General features: G+C 39.4%; 1 protein-coding gene across 5 annotated transcripts in view; it reads right to left on the bottom strand.

Annotated features, from left to right (window-relative positions):
* The window catches only part of CPVL (carboxypeptidase vitellogenic like), an 85,887-nt gene that overhangs the window by 40,812 nt on the left and 25,146 nt on the right, over positions 1–19,929 (bottom strand). For all 5 annotated transcript variants that reach the window (XM_054020065.1, XM_054020067.1, XM_054020064.1 and 2 more), the window contains 6 exons: positions 18,839–18,953; positions 14,392–14,450; positions 13,692–13,768; positions 11,321–11,387; positions 2,178–2,300; positions 1,747–1,878 (listed from right to left, as the gene is read on the bottom strand). In XM_054020065.1, coding sequence (XP_053876040.1) covers positions 1,747–1,878; positions 2,178–2,300; positions 11,321–11,387; positions 13,692–13,768; positions 14,392–14,450; positions 18,839–18,953 — 573 coding nt within the window. The remainder of the gene's footprint in view (positions 1–1,746; positions 1,879–2,177; positions 2,301–11,320; positions 11,388–13,691; positions 13,769–14,391; positions 14,451–18,838; positions 18,954–19,929) is intronic.

The raw sequence follows: 19,929 nt of genomic DNA, 5'->3' as shown, positions 1-19,929 counted from the left end.
AGCAACATTATTCTTGACTTTGAAAGGTTTTTTTTAAAAAATCAGGTTTGAAATCTGTACCAACTGAAAGTTATCCTTAAGAAATGCATTTCTTTGAAATGTGCCACTTTGTCATTTAACTTTTGTATTTTTCCTTCTCAAAAATTCAAGTTGGGTGGAAGTGTAATTTATTCTAGTAATATACTGTAAACACATGTATCATTACATCTTTTACAAAATGTTCAGTCCTTCACTTTTGCTCCCACAGCCAGTCCTTCATGCTCACTCATTTTTAAAAGATCAGAGTTAAAGCTTGTTTCAACAATCAAAGACAGGCTCAAAACCAGTTTACAACATCTCACATTTCTCCCAAATTACTAGTGTCACAAATAAGGTCATTAAAGATGGCAGCCAGCAGCAACAGGCTCAAATATATATTCATGAGATGTGTTTATAACAAACATCTGCCCTGAACAAACAGGTACTGGTACTCTTAAAGAGATTGTAGTAACGGTTGTAGTAACTTGTATAGATACAATATGCAAGTGGAATATGCAGAAATGTTTCAAACATATTGAAGTGGATAGGTTAAATCTCTTCATTCACTTTGGGAGTGGACATGTTTCTTCATGTTCACTGAGACGAAAATTAATGGGCCGGATACCCAGCTGGTGTAAATCAGTTTCATGGCCTAATAACTTTTTACTGCAAGGTTACAAAAGCTATCATCAAAGTTTATTTTCCCTATGACCAATACACATGCTTATGTGACACCCTGGCCCTATTGACAAAATAGAAGGCTTGTTTACTTTCAGAAGTGCTTAACAATCCCTCCCACTGAAATCAAGGGAGCTGTGTGTGTTCATCTTTAAGTGTCAGGCCACTTCTATTTACATGCCTAAATATTGATTATAGTGCTTAACTATCAATCTTAGGTACTTATATGGCCCTCGGTATTGTAGTGTCTGAGTATCCCAGGAGTAATCCACTGCCAACCTACTTACCCAACCTCTGGGGAGATCTCTTCCCTAAAAATGTAATAATTTTCTTATTTTAATCCTATTTTGCAAACATTGTGAGAAGTGTTATCTGTGTAGTAAAAGTGTCTAACCAGAAAATATCTACATCATAAATATGATGCATATTCTCCCATTATAATGCTTAAATTATAAAAAAGAAAAGTTACCTATTTAAAAAACACAACAGAGATTATAAACTCAGAAGAGTTACTATAATGCTCGTCCAATGAGTTACTTCGTGTAGAGAAAATGTCGGTGTGCTGTAAACTTGGGATACCACCACATCTTTCAACATGGGAATCCACGAGCCACTAAGCAATATTCCTTGCAGACACCAATTAACTGCATCTATGAAATGCAGCCACTATTTTTTAATATAAAAGGTTTAACAGCATGTTCAAATATATGCAGCAGCTCTCTAGACAGCATTTCTTCTAAGTTCCATGGGTAAATTAAACCTTCAGGGCATACAAGCATTTAGTTAAAGAAACAAAAACAGTTAATGAAAGACAGGACTGTATAAACATATTCTAAAGCCCCTCTGTTTTAAATGAGGCCAAAACAAATTCTATGGACAGCCCTTTTCTTTCCTTTCATTCCCTCCTCCCTCTCCCCCACTCTGCCATGTTATAATGGGCACCTTCTCCAGCATCAAACTTCTGATCTTCATTATGCTTCTTTCTGACCCCTTACTCAGTTCAGATGGTTTTAATTGCTAAAGGCCAACGTGGGGGCCTCTGATACGTACTTCAAAGGCTTTCATCCACTTCTTCTGCTGGATATAAATTACTCCCAGGTCAGTCTGCTGCTGGACATATTCCCTCTGCTTCTCATCCACCAAGCCAATTTGGTACAGGAATTGTGCATAGCCACCCAGCATCTACCAGACAGGCACACAAGAAAGGAAGCTGATAGGTTAGGAAAGCATGTTTTACTTTTCCAAGATCGCCTTTTAAAAATTCTAAATCAGTCACTGAATTCAACTGAGTAAAATTTTAATTAAAAAAAAAGTGATCTAGTAACTTGATGTTTGGAAACATTTGGCAAATATTAAAGGCTTAAAGCCATTAGGAAGCCACTTGGGAAACAACTACCTTTTATCTAGATAGGACTGTAATATGAGAAAAGTACTCCATTTAATTAAGTACAAAAAGAATAGAAAAAATATGTAAAGTTTACCATTTCAGGGTCACAGAAACCATCACCAATAGCAACTCCTTTGAAGTTGATCTTAACTTTGGCTTTGGAACTATGGGTATGGATGTAGTAGCCAATAGCAGGCACATACTTCCCTGCATAAGACTGGAGAGAATGGAATGGTAGGTGATTCACTTTGAAATAATATTGCTTTATTGTGTATTGCAACTTGAATATTTCTACCTTAGACAGACTAACAATATTTTATTTCGCTTTCATAGAGTTACTGCAGGTTTCCATTTTTTATTTTCTACCCCTCACAGACATGCAGCTAATTTATTCCTGATGAACACACAGTTTAAATAAATTCATTATCAAAAGTGATTCAAGACATTAAGGTTGAAATAGTCAGACATCTAAGGGGTTGGAATCACCCGTTCCCATTATTTATAATGGAAAATGCACATCCAAATCCCATAGAAATCCCACCCTAAAGTAGTTTGCCTGCCACTGGTCAAGTTTATCCTTGGCTTGGACTGGGCTGGTAACTCAGAGGGCCATTTAAGATTGTTAATACTGATGTTTAAAGTTTTAAGGCCTGATATACACTTAAATTTTATAGGCACAGCTATATCAATCAGGGGTGTGATTTTTTTTTAAAACCAATATAGCTCTGCCAGTAAAAGCTTTAGGGTAGAGGTAGTTACACTAGTGTATCACAGTACATATGCCAGTTCAATGAAATGGCATAAGCTATACTGGTGTAAGCATTTTCATATCAATACAATTACAACCATACCACGGGATTTTCCTGGTATAACTTTACCAGCATAGTGTAGACAAGGTCACAGATTTGCACTATTTGCTGAGAGTGACATCTCACTTGGTGCCACAAGCAGGCGGTGTTTGGGAGACCTACTTTCTCTTTCAAGAAGAAACCAAGGACAAGGATTCCAGCAGAACCATTGGTCATACTCAAGCCCCATCAAGGGAGAGCTGATCTGCTAGCACAGTAGAGTTCATAGCATGCACAATCATACTGTGAAACTCTGCACAATCTACTGTGAGGGGCATCTCATTTTGGAGAGTCACAAATGGCTTATCTTGTAGGTGGAGCTTGGAAGAATTCCACAATTCTTTTCCTCCCAATTTGACCCCTGGATTCATCTGACAGGGAAGCACTGCCAATAGGCTCAATCATAATTAGATTAAAATAGACACAAATCATAGAGCAACTGTGAAATCTGTCTCTATCATAAACTTTAATTCCAAGTAGGGACTCCGTGACAATACCTTTAGTATATATGTTTAATAATAATTCCTGGTACTCTAACCACTCTTTCCCCTTCCCTCTCCCAGACCTTCCATCAAAAGCATCTAGATGTTTAGAATAGTGTGAGGACTCTAAATCATGTTAGATTCATCTCTCGGTTTAAATAATAATTAGCATCATCAGCTGCAAAAAAAAAAAAATAGCCTTTTGCCTTCAGCTTGCTAAGACCTCAGCCCTTCCTCTCAGACAAGAATCTGATCACAAATTGGGGCTGACACTGGAAGCAATGCAAAAGCGGTAGCCTTCCCCTTCAGGCAAACATATCACCCATTGGCTTCAATCTATTCTGTCTCTCAAAGCTTGATCGCCAAAGCCCATCACCAACTATGGTATATCAGCTATTCTATCTTCATCCATGACCTGGCAAGGCTCCTCCGTGACAACACAACTGACAACGCAATGGACTAAGTATGCAAGGTTCAAAGAAGGTATTTTCTCTGTTGAAGGAGTTTGGTTGTGGAACAAGCATTTAGAGGCAAGGCTAAACTGGAATCTGGCCACCATTAAGGCATGCTTTATGGCCTTCTTTTGGAAGAAGCTTTTCAACTATAGCAAGATTGTATGGGTACATTTAATGCCATAATGCTAGGGAAGGGGAAGAACAGAAGAGCCCATGAAGTACAAGCAAAAATTTAAATTCCATCCTACCTTCAGAGGAAGGAAGAGACAGAATGTCTCTCAAATCTAGGAATGTATTAGTCGGAAGTTTACTTATTCATATAAGCCTAACACTGCAAGTTCCTATACCACAGTTTCAGGTAGATTATAAAATATGGACTATTTCGTACCACAGTGGTACAGTGGTAACATATTTGTAGTGCCAGAAGGGTGTACAATGCTCTTCAGGCAAATGAGACAAGGTCCCTGATCCGGCAAGACTGATGTCTAATTTATGCTAACCCAATGAAACTGACAGCACATGGTGAGTAATGGGGGGTAGGCAAGTGGACTGACAGAGTATCTTCGTTTTTCCACAGAGAGCAGACTGCACCTTTTACTTTATGAAAAACACTTGTTTAAGTGTCCTCGGTGTCTTAGGCTGTATTTATTCACCTATTTATTCACCTATTCCTATGAAAACTGGAAGCACAAAGAATAATAAAACTAGCCTTCCTGAGGATAGTGACAGGCACGGTCTCACCCACACTATCCTGTAATTTTTTTTAACATAAACTTCTGCAGATTTATTATGCCCCTGCCAATTGTTATTAGCAAAGAAATGGCTTTCCCAGCTAAGAAGTCAAGCTGGAATCTGCCTCTTCAGAGACAAAGTAGTTGCAGATAACAAAACTATCATGAAAACGATGTCCTTTGAGCAGAATTACACATGAATTAGCAGTTACTATTGCTAGAAGATTTACTCTGCCACAGTTCTTAGATATAGTTAGTTACCATGCTGTCTATTTATATTTTACTAGACAAAAGAGCTATCTCTAAATATTACCTACCTACATAATGGACAGCCCGTGGGCCATAACTTGAATTACACCAATGCAAATCCTTGCATGGACACAAATCTGCTTAAATCTGGTTATGTCACTTTAGCTTGCCCCCGTAACAAGAGCAAGCTTAACTAAATTGGCTTAAATATAATACTTGTAGTCAAAGAGGTTCAACTTTATGTGTAGGCCAAGGGTAAAATCTTGGCTCTATTCAACTAAATGGGAGTTTTGCCATTGACTTCAGACAAGCCAGGATTTCACCTCAGACCTTTAAGACCAGACAGACAGTGAGGAAAATGGGTGGGGGGAGCAGGGAGAGAGAGATGTAATTAAAAATAGAGAAACTTTAGACAGAGAAATTTATAACTTTACAGCTTTATAATCTGAAAAGCCACATTGTCAACAAAGTTTGGGCCCAGACTATTTGGCATGAAATGTCACTCAAAATTCTTCAATTAAATGTTAAATGAAGCAGACATAATAGCTACCATATTGCTTCTTCTAGAAGGACCATTAAAATACATTGTGCTTGTTTATTGAAAAGCCAGATGGACTGTGCTCCTCCTGCTGGCTGAATAGTGAAGGGTTGGTTCCCAGAGCTATAATCTATATACCAGGGGTTCTCAACTTTTTTCGTTCTGAGACCCCCCACCCCCCCAACATGCTGCAACAACTGTTTTTCTGTATATAAAACCCAGGGCTGGTTTGAGAGGGTAGCAAGCTGGGAAATTGCCTGGGACCCAATTGCTCATGCTTCGGCTGCAGCTCCGGGGGTTTCAGCCCCACGCGTTGGGGCTTTGGCTTTCTGCCCTGGGCCCCAGCGAGTCTAACGCTGGCCCTGCTTGGGGCCCCCCCAAAACCTGCTCATGGCTCCCCAGGGGGCCCCGGACCCCTGGTTGATAACCACTGCTATAGACCATATAGCCTGCCAACACACTTGTATGTGCAAACAGATTTGTGCCCCCAAAAAGAACCTTGGGAAAAAAATACAGTTCAGCGAAGAGTAAAAAACAAACAAGCCAATGTACTGTCTGGTTTAGGCCCCCACATATTATTTACTACTGTATTACAGCAGCATTTACAGGGCCCAACTGAGATCAAGACCACTACCCCATTTACATACAGTCCCTCCCCTGAAGAGCATGCAATCTAAACAAACAAGAAAATATTGTTTAAGTGTTTTCCCCATAGAGAATCTCTCTAAACTTATGTTGCCAACAGATTTGTTTGAAATATCCCCTTTTCAATGTAGCTCGTGTGTGAATGACTGCATGTTCACAAGCACATGGCTTGCAAAAACCCTAAAAGCACTCTCTGCTCTGTGCATGCCTAAACAGACAAGAGAAGGAACAAGCAGAGAGCTCCTCACCCATCTGACTGTGGTTCATTTGAAGGTTGATTTGTTATAGCACATGACTAAGTTTGGTTTTCTGTATTCCTTTTCCCCCCACACTAATGAAAATAGCTTTCCATGACCCTTTTTAACTTTTATCCCATTATTCCTATACTTCTTAAGCTCATGCCTTTCTTTTACTTTTTTTTTAAGCAAGACTAATTGAAGCGTGATATGTTTATTTTCTCTTATGAAGTTACTGTAAAAAGGGCAACGCCAGCACTTTTACAGTTTATTTTCACTAAAGGTTCTGCGGCCTGCAATGCACAGGAGGTCAAACTAGATGATCACGATGGTCCCTTCTGACCTTAACGTCTATGAGAATATGGGAATTTTAGAAGTTATTGGCAATTTTTTACAAGTAGATTCAAGTATTATATTTTAAAAATAAAATTGCAAGTTTCCCTTAAATGCCAAAAAAATATTACAGCAACCAGCAACTAACTTATTAAAGCGTGACTATTCCAAGCAAAATTGGTGTCAGCACTTAGCTTTTTTCAATAATGCCAATGACTATAAAGTAGTCCAGTAACTCATACTGTAGGTACACTCCACCATTCATTTAGTACCATTTTCAAAAGGGCTATAACTTGAAAATTATATGAGCAAAAACTGAAGTATTCATGTAAGTTGCACTTCCGTGAAGTTTTAGGCATCCAGATACTCAATTTGCATGTGCAAAAATGTAAGCATGAAAAACTGCTCATACAAGAATTTGATAGCTCAGACTGTCTCGTTTTGAAAATCTGACCCAAAGATGACACTTCTTTTTATGTCCCACCACACACTTTGCCACTTTGTTTTACCTATTTCATATTTAATACACAGGGACTATAATCCACAAGAAAAACAGAATTTTGTCCTTTTGAATTTAAAGTGGACCTGGTACAGAATTTTAAAATCAGATCCTAGCAATAGTTAACAAAACTTGGCAAGCACAGCCACATTTAATACAACACAGCAATCTGTCATAGGCTCATGTATAGAGACAGCTTTCTGATTCTATTTAATTTAAAAGTTGAATCCTTAAGTGGCTGAATAAAGACTTAAACAGCTTTCAGAAATGATTCAGAGTCTGTAAGTAGTTTGAAACACTATTCTCCTTACATGATGCCTCAAGCTTTATGATTAAAGAGAATCAAGGCCAAGGCCAATCAGAAGGAACAGAGGAACAGTACAATATTAAAGTTCACTGAGTGCTTGTTGATAAAGGTGCCAGAGTAACAGCATTGAAGACAGTCCACATATAAAATACAGGCAGCGGTGGCACTGGATCTCTCATTCCTCACCTAGGAACCTCAAAGGTAATAGATGATTGCTTGTATTAGATGTATACTCAGCTTTTGGAATATGGTGGTCAACAGGAATGCAAAATAAGGTAGTTCATTTTGCAATGTCAGACTAATAGGAACTGGACTTCAGCCACTTACTCATTTCACAAAAGCCAGTCAAGAGCCATTAAGTGTGTAACCAGATTTCTTGCTGAAGGAAATAGCCACTGTTAGGGACCAGGGTCAAAAATTTTATCTTTAGCCACCCAAGTTCAGATACCTAGAGCCATATTTGAACATAATCGAAAACTACAATCAAATATAGCCCACACAGAGCCTCCTTAGTCAGGGAAGGGAGAGGAGCAGAAGACTCAGCCTAAAGAATTTCCCCGTGCAGACTTAATTTACCAGGGAGGTGCTGAAATGGCATGGGGTGTTGGTTCTGTCCAAGCAAAGTAATTGCAAATACCTAGCAGATGATCACAAACCATGACACCACAACACTATCTTTGTACATCATCATTAGTAATAGTGATTTTATTTAAATATGACATCTGCAATGCCCAACAGTGTCTGTACCAGAAAAAAGAGCAACAGAAAAATAATAGGAGTTACGAACTCAGAAAAGGTCACCAGATACAGAGGCATATCTGATCTCCCTTCCCAACCAGAGTGCCAGTTGGTTCACAGATGGTTACCTGCAAGAAGGGGATCTACGCCCCACTTCTTTCTGTATTCTGGAAATGTCTTGTGCCAATAGGCCTCTGAGGTTTAATTGCGATCTCCAGAAGCACAAGCAGCTTGGACAGAAGATGATGAGGCTGCACTTGGAATCTCAATTGTCTCTAAGACTACATACGGTCCTTGCACAAAATATCTACAACCAAGCCAAAAGATTTTACCTGCCTTCAGCAACAGACATTATGAAGAACCATGCACATGAATTCTTTAGGATATCAGACATTCAAGACTACCTCTTTGCTCCTCATCCTGATTAGTATCTACACTCACATACCATCCTTCTGTCACATCAGATCTCTCTGCCTGCCAACCTAATAGTGGAGGGTATAGGAATTTCAGCCTGGGAGAGTCCCACATTACTAGTAGTCTATTCTCTTCCTACTTTTAAGTGACAACTCAATGTTTTCTAAGGTATTTATTAATTTGACCTCACATGGCCCATGATGGGGGTATCTAATTCCCATCCAGAGAAAAGACCAGGTGCTTGCTATGAGCGTAGGGATTTGCAGAGTAAAGAGGCTAAGCCAGTTTGTGTTCCTATCAACATACCACACAAAGACGTGCTAAAGAGTTGGGCCTGGATTCTGGCAGCAGGAATTTGGAAGGTTCTGTTGGGAAACAGCTGGAGCTAAACTCACTAAAGTAAGGAGGAAAGGGTGATAGAGTTGGTTCTCTTCCATTCTGCAACCAGGATAAGATGAGCTAGGCTTTTGCCTTTCTTATACTTTTATCTCCATTTTGTCTAAGAGACTCCTGCTTTATTGGTGTTTGAGCCTTGAGGCAGGACATACACATCTTTTCGTTTTTATAAGTAAAAATATATAAAGAGTTTAGACCCTTTCCAGCTGCATGTCACAGCCCCAAGCACTCCTACCCTTTTTCTTAGAGCAAACCACTTCCCTCCAACAATTTCAGCCATTTTGAATTGTATGCAGGTGATTTTTCGATATGCAGCAGGCTTTCATGTATTTCACATTTTCAACTACACTGTACAGTGCTTCTGAGAATCTTCGCCATGGAGAGGAAGTGATTCACAAGCACATTTAAAAATAATGATTCCTGCAGATTAATTAAATGCAGATTGAACTCTTTTTAAGTAGGTTTTGTTTTTGAGCCCTGTGTTATCAGACACTTCTCTCTTTAATGACATTAAAACCAGCTGATGCTCTTGAAAAGTTGTTGTAGAGGAAAAGACTAGGAAGACAGACACATTTATTCATTCCTAGTCATTAAACTTAGAGGCATGCACTAATTAAAGTTCTGGTACATGTATCTTTATGGGTCATATATCAAATGAACAAAGGTTTTTGAAAAAAAAAAAAGCTACAAACTTTTTAGTTTAATAGATAAAAATAGTTAACCCCAAAGAAAAAAAAATTTCTACACACACACTCTTTCTTAGAAGTTGAACTAGCCATAGACATATTTTATTTTCTTGACCTATGTCTTAAGTTTTAGGCTGTTATAAAAAATAATAATAAATAAGGTTTGTTTAACATAGCTCAAGGGCAAATAAACTTCGACACAGCAAGTGCTGCACTGGCAACTCATCAGGTGTCATGCATGATCTGTAGAGTTCATGCCATCAAATAAACACACAATATTGGTTTGTACTTGCATCTTTGTTAACAGACTGACAGAAATGCCTGTTTGAGTTCCACAGCAATAAAACCTGCAGTTGATCAGTTTTTGCCTGATTTTGAAGTTACAGGACAAAGAAAGCCAGAGGCCATATTTGGTCCTCTGACTGCACTTTGAACAACTCAGCTGGCACATAATGGTGCCAGATTGAAGTGCATAGGGACACAGGATAGGACTTCATTCTACACACCTCTCTGATGAAGTAAGTTTTTACTATTTACTTCTACTGGGCACTGCAGAGCCCAGACATCGAGGGGAGAGTGAGCTCATGCTCAAGCTTTCTGGCTAATGCATCTGAATTGTTAGCTACATACCAATTACTGTTTCTGTTGGTTATGCACAAACCAAAGAAAGCAAGCAGGGCTTTTAGCTCCCTTGTGGAGTATGCAGGGCTGAAAGTTATGGAAGCCATATTTTTATTTGTGGACTGAGTAAGTCTATTATGAAGTCCTTTAGGGAAATTAAACATGGACCCCTCCCATGTCATTTTCAACGTTGTTTTTTCTGCATTTAAAATTGTACATTAGATTGTCAAAAAGCATCATCTGAAAATAAAGTTCACTAGATGCTTCCATTCAAGACTGAAACTTGTCTCAATGGAGCAATTAAAAAGTCCTGCTGCAAAAATGGGAAACTACTGTTACGAAACTGAAGGTGTTGCCAAAGTTTGCCATTAATTTTTCATGGAGTTAACGCAAAAATATGTCCTAGGAAAGCGCTGCAGTCAGAAAGATCAGATCCTTGCAGGACCCTAATCTTACTAGTATAAATCCAGTGCGTATGGAAACAATAAACCAAAGCTTTTCCATCCAAAAGTTATCTACAGTATGTTTTGGGAAATTGGCTGATGACCTGTTTCCATATACTTCCAAGAAAAAGATCACATTAACAGATTGCTTTTCAGAACAGTGTCTGGAAAGGGATATATAAAATTAAGAAAAGGATATACGTGACTACTGTTCCCTGGATATACATAAAGGAGAGATATACATCTTTTTAAAGTTACTAGTTGATCATCCTGAAGCAGTAAGGACAGAAAGTGAAGAGTGTACATTTAAGAGTGAAATATGCCAATAAGAAACAGATATTGGTATACCTAAAGAATTACAGTATATTTCAAATAGCTTATAGTCTGCTAAGAAAGACTACAAGCTTTACATGAGAAAGAGTGATTGCTTCACTTCACTCCTCTCCTGAGAACAGTCAATGTTTTCATTTTTTTTCCCCCTGCATCATTCTGCTCACTGGCCTCTAAGTACTCTGCTGTCAGAGTAAGGGCAATGAAGATTTATTCTTCATGCTCACAATTTATTATAAAATAAGACAGTTTTCTTGAAAATAAAATAAATGTTATCTCAACTCACTTCTCCTGTAACATAGAAGTCATTTTTCTGATAGTCTGGAAATAGCTGGAAAAACTGGATGAGTGCACTGAAATATAAATATAAGTATAAATCAGGATTACATGGAAATTAATTTCACCCCAATTAGCAACATATTTTAAAGTAAATTTACTCCAAATACACAGCAGAATCCCATATGGAGTTTTATAGGACATGTCTGTTAGGATTAATACTCTCTCCATGAGAAAACTCGTATCACTGGGGTCTATGTTTTTTTGTTTTGTTTTTAAACCTACTCTTCCTTTAATGAGCACGTCAAATATATAGTTCTGGACTGAGTAATCTTCTGCACCAGTGTATACAGATTTTCTGGAAAATGCAGCAGATTTAGAGATCACAGGTCATAGCATTTTTAAATTGACCCTTAGAGAATAAAAGGCTTTGAAACACCATGATATTTAGAAATTCCTGAATCACTTGAGAGAAGTTTGCATAATGTCCACCCACGCATTAAAATTTAACTAACTTTTGTTTTCTTACTTCAATCTCAGTGGAACTGCATTTTGACAGTTTCAACTGGTGAAGCTATAAACCATACTGTCGAAAGAAACAAAGCTGTCCTTTGAAAGAAGGCAGAAAGAGGAAACTGCAACTGTCTTTGACTTATGACCAAGCTAAGAAGGGTGCTGTTTCTCTCTGAAGCGGTGCCACAGAATAACCTACAGACACCACTGTGATCATAACTGGGCACCCAACACTTTCAAGGTACAAGGGTCCATTACTAAGATTATAAGAGTGGGTCAAGTTGCTAACACAGTAGGCAACTATCAGCAAACAACAACAACAAAAAACAAAAAAAAGAGAGTGTTGAGGTTTCACAGGCCGCTAAAAAATTGACCACTACTGCTCAATTTCCTGTAACTAGACCCAAATTTCTGATGAAGATTTTAGACTTTCCTTCCTTTCCCTCGCCTCTGAATTGCAGGAAAGGGGGTGGGATGCATGAAAAATGTGAAACCTATAAAAGGACAGCTGAAATCAGTTTTCTGCACTACCCTTTGATTAGCTGTTCCTCAGCTTGGAAAGCCTGAAGCTAAAAGAACTAAAAAACAGCTATAAACAATGGACGCTTTGAATTAGCTTCTCTTTATACATGTCATGCAAAAGGAGATGGGTCTCAAGCCTGCAGTAAATAGCCACATAGAAGGTCAGCTGGAATTTGTAACAAAGTCCTAGAGAAAAAGCTAACAACAAAAAGCAGTTCCAAAACTTATGAAATTACTTTTTGAATTCCATATTAAAGCCAAGATGCCTGCCAGTTAAACAAGTAAAATATTTACTATGGGAGTAACACAAACTAAAAGGTAAGTCAGTTTGAACATTTATTGCTTCAGAGGAAAAGAGCTAAGGCTCCATCATGCCAGGTGCTAAGCACTCTGGCCCAACTCAGCAGAGCACTTCAGCCTGGAACAGCAAAGCGTGTGCTTAAGTGCTTAGCACCCAATAGGATCACATTCTAACGCTTTGGAATACAGACAGAAATGCATCCCCCAACAGATTTTGTGGTAAAGCAAATATTCCTAATACAAGGTATTCAGTGTAGCCTTCTGCCCTTCTAAAGATTCTGTTCTGCAAAAGGACCAGTGGAAGAGGAGCATTAAATTTTTAGTCTATAAAAACAAACAACAAAAACTTCTCAGCAATAGGTCCTTCTCAACAGGGCAGGCCACCCATTTTGAATAAATTATTAAGATTGTCAAGCCCTGTTCCAGCATTGAAATTTGGAAGCCACTTTAAAGAGCGTGAGCAGAAATCAAGGAAACATTTAACCAAAAGTGGCTATAGAAAGTATAGGGAGCAAAGGAATGGAGCAAGACATGAAGAATAAATAAAGCTCAAGAAACTCTGTTATGGCCCCTATTTCCTGCATCCAGGCATTACAAGAATCAGGACAAGATACAGAAGCATACTCAGGCTGGCAATTTTTCCTCTTCTTTTTGAGTCCCCATCCCTCTCCCTCTGCTAATTTCTCCTTAAGTGCTTGGTTTTTTATTTTATTTTGTTAAACATACTGGTTACTGAAACAAATAAATGCATGCACTTAAAGTTCATTCCTTCCCTAGAGAGGAATGCAGCAATATTCCCAGTATGTGCTCAAATTGGGAATCTCTCTAGAACTAGAATGAACTGTAAGTGTATCCACTACATATGACCCTAATGTCAAGCAAAAATTCCTTGAAATAAAAAGGAAGAAAACAATTCTTTTCTGTAAATGCTAATCAAAATGGGTTTAGAAGCTGGCCAGAAGATGTCAGCAGTGCTAGCTTTGGGGAAATAAAGATGAACAGAAATGAACACAAAGAAAGAAATGGAGTAAGGTGGCACAATTTACCTGTATAAATCTCTTCCTACATCATCTTGGTTTACTGCATATCCAGTATCATCAGTAAAACTAAAGCCAGTCCCAACCTGATAATGAAATGAAAAATCATGGGATTTGAGAACAAAATTGCTTCTAGCTCCTTAACACTTTTTTTTGCCATGTGGCAAAATAAGTTTTAACCTAATTTACAGTTTTTTAATTGAGAGAAACCATATGCTTGACAGAATCTTATTAGGGCATTTAAAAGGTAAGAAACTTTATTTTTGCACTCAAGATAGACTACATTCTCTGCTCTGTTTTCTGAGGTGGTGATCTCACCAAAGGGTGAAAAATAAAACCAAACTTTCATCTTGGCAAGTAAGAGAAGAGTGGAATATATCCTTGATACTTTTATAAAAAACAAAATTGCTTTTAAGTACACATTGTTAGTAATTTGTAAATCATAGTCTATACTACACCCCATCACACTGTAGAATGAAGAGAGTCTTCCAGTAGCATACAAAGTGATGCGACTAGCATTTGTCACATGTAGTTCTGTCTTTCTTCTTCTACATGTCTAAAGAATTGATTACCACAAAAAAGGTTTAAAAATGGACCTTGAAAGCAGAATTATCAAGGCAACATTTTAGAAATACTGTATACATATTTAACTTTACAATATAAAATAGACAATACACCTACCACACACACTTGCATATTTTGTACTTACTGGATTGTCAATGTAAAGCATGGAAAATTTAGATGTCCAAGGAAACTTCCGTTTATACACTATTAATAGAAAAGGCGTTGCTGTCAGTCATAAAAACATAAGTTATATAATCAAGGAGTTATGCTGTGAAAAGGACTAGTAAATAGCAATACAAAGTTCTCACCATTCATCTCCATCCTAGATAAAGATAAACATGTTCCTATAACTCATTTCAATGGCACAGGTTGGAAACAGCCATAATACTGGATATTAATATGTCTGTGAAAAAAATAAACAAGCTACTGTATTTTGCCAGTATATTCTATATTATAGATGGGGCTGGTAGCACCACCTATTATTAAGGTTGCCTGACACTTCCCCATTATAAGTCCATGTTTTCAGTTGCTTATAACTTTGCCAGAATAACCATTCTGGCTGAAATTTTCATGCCCTGTGTTTGCCTGGGGCTGATGACAGAAAAGATCGATTCAAAAACACTCGGTCTAAAGTTTCAGACAAAACTGAATCAGTTGTTTCCAAGAACGAGGCTAGGAAAAAATACATGGTTTTGTCCATGTTAAAGAATAGGTTGTCCAAATTTTTTGACTAGCTCTAGCACCCGCATTTGGAATGGGAACTTGAAATTTGGCAGGAAGTGGTGAGTGTGTCAGGGATGTGCCTTTTGTCATCTCTGTGAAAATTTGCCTTTTAAAAAAAAAAACCCAACACACACAACGCAACTCACACATGCTCAGTAGATTTGAGCAGCTAAGACATGCTCAAAGCTCTCACAGCTCCTAGAGCTGACCAGATTGCACATGCACTACCCCCACAGAGCAACTGAGCATGCTCCCAGACAGCGATACAGGGGTGAAGCTGGACTTTCACTTTAGCGGCTGCTCTGGACCAGGCACTGGAACTGAGAGCATGGAGCCTGTCTCTCCTGTGTTCTTGGTGACCTCCCTGCTGGTACCCAAGCAGCAAGGAGGAGGCTCAGTCCGATCTGAATTTGGAGACGGCAAAAACCAAACCAGAAGAAGGGAAAGACATAGACTGGGAAAAGGAGTCTGGTAAGAGTGGGACTGGAGAGGGAGAGAGAAACTGAGGGCCAAGCAGTCTGGGACTGGGAGATGGGGGGCAAAGGAGGAGGAATCTGGGAGCCAGTTGCCTTAAGGGGAAGAGACAGATCTTACAAGGAGCTGGAGTGTGGCAGGGAGAACTAGGATGGGCTTGGCAAAGAGCAGGGCCGGCTCTAGGTTTTTTGCCGCCCCAAGCAAAAACAAAAACAAAAAACCTCCAGGAGCGCAACTGCCGAAACAAAACAAAACAAAAAAAAAGGTGTCTGGAATGCCACCCCTGAAATTGTGCTGCCCCAAGCATGTGCTTGGTTTGCTGGTGCCTAGAGCCGGAAGAGGGACAGGAAGACTTGTCCAAGGAGCTGGGAATGGGGAGACGGACATTGGATGAGGATCCCAGGGAAGGAGACTACGGGCATGTCTACAGTACTAGGTTAGGTTAGTTTACAGCCACTGCAGTAACTACTGCAGTGGCTGATGTCCACACTACCCTCCTTCTGTTGGTGGTGTGAGTCCACACCAGGAGCACTTCCACCGACTGAAGAAGGGCAGTGTGTGGGGCTGAGAGCCAGGGCTTCTCAGCTCTGCACTGCTCCCTGCCAGGAGCCCAGATGCCCCCCTGGGAGCAGGGGGGGGGGGCAGCCGCCTTGGCTTCTAAGCTCCTTGGGCAGGGAGCATATAGGCAGCAGTCCGGCTGGAAGTGGGGAGCCAGGGGGCAGCTGGGCTCTAGCTGCCCAGCTTTCTTGTCAATTGGAGCCATGAAACTAACAAGATAGCCAACAGCTGATGTAAGTAACTCAGTGTCTACACAGACAAGCCCTGGCCCAAACTACACTGACATAAGCGCTACACCTCTCGTGGAGCTGGAGTTATTATGTCAGTGTAATATGGCACTTACATTGGCGGGACAAGGCTGTAGTGTGTACACTGACATAATTAGACTGATGTCAGTTGTTTTACATTGACCTAACCGTGTAGCATAGACCAGGCCTACAATGTGGATAATACCACCCCCTCACATGGGTGCTGGAATTAGGTTGCTGGGGGTGCTGCAGCACCCCCTGGCTCAAAGTGGTTTCCATCATATATAGTGTTTACAGTTTGGTTCAATGGCTCTCATCACCACCGCTGTACAAATTGTTCCAACGCCCCTGCCCCCTCATCTCACAGGGGTGTTGCAAAGATAGATTAATTAATGTCTGGAAAGCCTCAGTTACTATACTGATAAGCATTATAGAAAAGCCCATGAAGAAATTAATAATTCTGTTTTCAGAGCAAGGTTTAATAGGGTGCTGTATATCTGGCACAGGGCCACACATGGACCGATGAGAATAAAACACAGTTTTGAATAACTGCTCATTAAGTAAACACTCTCCATCATGTGCACTGAATAAAGCAGAGGTCCTGGGGTGAGGAACACATGATCATGTAATTAAAGACAGTACCATAGTGCATAAGCACAAAGGGCCCTAAATAAGGTTGCAGAGGCCTCCTTAGTTCCAGCATTTCCTAACTTTTGAGTGTTTGACTTTGTAACCTTAATAATGTTATTTTAACGTAGTTTTTGTGGATAATTTCAAATTGAGTATAGATATGCTGTGGGGTTTAGGGTAATGTAGGAACAAGAAACTGTAGAACTTTTGTAAGGTGGTTGTTCATTATGAGCTACATTGACTCACAGAACAGATTGTGGGACTGCTGACTTGAGAAGCACTCAAGCCACACAAGTGATGTGAGCCTTTGCATAAATACACTAGTTTAACCTGGCCAAAATTTGGCTAGCCTTTTTCACCTATAAACTATTATAGTTTAATACCAACTGGAAATCCAGCTTTATAGCACAGCAGTATCCAAATATGACCAGTATTTCCCATTGGGGGCCAGCTACAAGGAAGTCAACCCACTAAGAGGGTATCCTTTTACAGGTTTTAAAACACCAAAGTTCATACTATATACATTAACTTTACGTAAATGTAAAGATGAGTATTTTTCTTAGAATAATTTTCTCTTTTTTTTGCTCAGAATACAAGTTACTTTTCCAATTTCATATTCCTAATATGAAGTTCTTATACATTCCATACACAATATAGCATTAAAATGGACTGGGGAATGAAAAGTAGTATGAAAAGTAATGTTCCATTAATGATGGGGGTGAAAGAGAGTTAAGTGCTCAAACATCAGAAAAGGCCAAATATTAACGTTGTGGGGTAAAAACACATCACTCTGCCATGCTGCAAATCACCTGTATTTCAAAGCCTAGAATAGTAGGACATTCCAATTTTTAAGTAGTTAAAGTAACCCAATTTTTTTTTAAACAGTTTCATATGCTTCTGCCCATGTGGGAGAATCAAGGAAGTACTGCAAGAAGGGATGTTCTTAATCCAATCAAATCATGTTACAAGTCTGAATCTCACTAGATCAATCAGATTTCCAAAGCATACAGGTCTTCTGCATTTTCTGTCCCTGATCCAGCAAAATACACACTTAGCTCCATTGGTTTCAACAGGACCATGCACATGTGTTGCTTGATCAGGGCCTATGTGAACCAGCGTTTTTGAGATTTAACTATTTTCTACCGTCATCCTTCCAAAGAAAGACAATTGCATACACTCCCATTACTTTTGTATGTTCAGGAGTTAAGCTCAGTGCAACTCTTCGCGTATCATGCTGAAATCTAAGCCCTTACCTTTAAAAAAAAATTAGTTCAGTTCTACTTCCCCTCTTTTCACTAAATAATGGTCATTTTCATGCTGAATGAAAAGAGAAGGCTTATTTTGGTAGCAAGATGACCAGAAAGTCACACATTTTAAAAAATATATATTCTTAATGTTTCTTAAATCTTTAGTTAGCTTCTTGTGTTAAAATAAAATACACACCAAAATATGTACAAAACAAATAGTATCAGAAGATAAACCAAATAGTTTTCAAATTGCCTCAAAAGGACAAATTAAAAATTGCTCCAGGTCACACATGCACAGCAATAAGAATACAGAAAAAATAAAATAATTCCATGCCTATAAGTATGTTAAAACTCTTCACTGCAAGGCATAAAGCGAAGGCTATGTCTACACTATAGAGCCTATGCTGGCATAGATATGCTGGCAAAGCCCCCTAGCGTAGACACAGTATACACCAACAGAAGTAGTTTATTCTACCAGTGTTGGAACACCACCTCCCCAAATGATGTTAGTTATGCTGACAGAAGCATTCTTCTGTTGGGACAGCTGCATCTACACTGGGGGTTTTGTTAGCATATCTTTGTCAGTCAGGGTTGTAGTTTTTTCACACCCTTGACCAGATAGCTATACCGATTTAAGTTTTAAGCGTAGACCAAGCCTAAGTAATAGGGAAAAAAAAGACTTCAGAATTCACAGAACCCAAGCAATGCTTACATGTGAGATTCTTGTCAACAACATATGGGCCATGTTCAACAAAAAGCCCAAACATTGATGTTCCTCCTGGTCCACCTTGGAGCCAAAGAAGGACCGGGGCATCCTCTGGCTGCACCTGTTTAAAGAAGAGACAAAAGAAATAGACGCCATTATACTATGGGCTGATCTACACTACCACTTGAGTCAATGTAACTTAGTGCTCTCCCGTCAGCATTCATCTTCACCAGACACACCGCATTGGTACAGCTGCACCTATGCAGTGCAGTAATGTAGACTTGTCCTATGTGAAAAGAAATACACATTATTTGTTAGCCTTTTAGAATCTTTAAGGATCTGTCTACACTGCAGCTGGGAAGATGCGATTCCCCATGCATGTAGACAGACTCGCACTAGCTCAGCTCATGCTAGCAAACGGAGAATAGAGTAGTGTGGTTGTAATAGCACTGGTGGCATCTTGGGCTAGCCACCTGAGCTCAAATCCAAGGTGTTGGGCAAGCATGACTCAGGTGGCTAGTGCAAGCCACCATCAATGTCACAATGTCCACACTGCTATTTTTAGCAGGCTAGCTACAGCGAGGCTAGCACGAGTCTGTCTACCCGGGCTGGGAATCATACCTCCTAGTTGCAATATTGGCATACCCTGAGTATCTTACAAATCTCTCTGTATGCATGATTTGTCTCTGGGGGTGCTTGCCCCAAAAATAGCTACTGCTAGGGAGAGCTAGACAATCTCTCCCCACAGTCAATGGGCAAGCTTCAGAAATGGTGAAGAGGAAGAGGCAGGTTTCAAAGTCTCCCATTCCAGAAGTAAAGAATGATTGGGACTTATGTTGGGAGCAGATGGAAAAAACAGAGACTTGATAAGTAGCCAGGATATAGTGGGTTGCAGAAAAACAGAGTTGTGGGAGAGAGAATTGAGAGTAGTTATGATTATTTACGATTTGCACTGCAATCCTATCTAGTGGCTCTATTCATGAATCAGGGCCCCATTGTACAAACACAACAAAAAGTCAGTCCCTGCCTCAAAGGGCTTAAAATCCAAGTATAAGACAACAGATCAAGCCAAGAGGAGTAAAAGAGAACAATAAGAA

Source organism: Malaclemys terrapin, chromosome 2, assembly GCF_027887155.1.
Source record: "Malaclemys terrapin pileata isolate rMalTer1 chromosome 2, rMalTer1.hap1, whole genome shotgun sequence".
Taxonomy (NCBI): domain Eukaryota; kingdom Metazoa; phylum Chordata; order Testudines; family Emydidae; genus Malaclemys; species Malaclemys terrapin.
The sequence above is the reverse complement of the archived record's forward strand: the minus strand, read 5'-3'. Positions and strand labels throughout refer to the sequence as shown.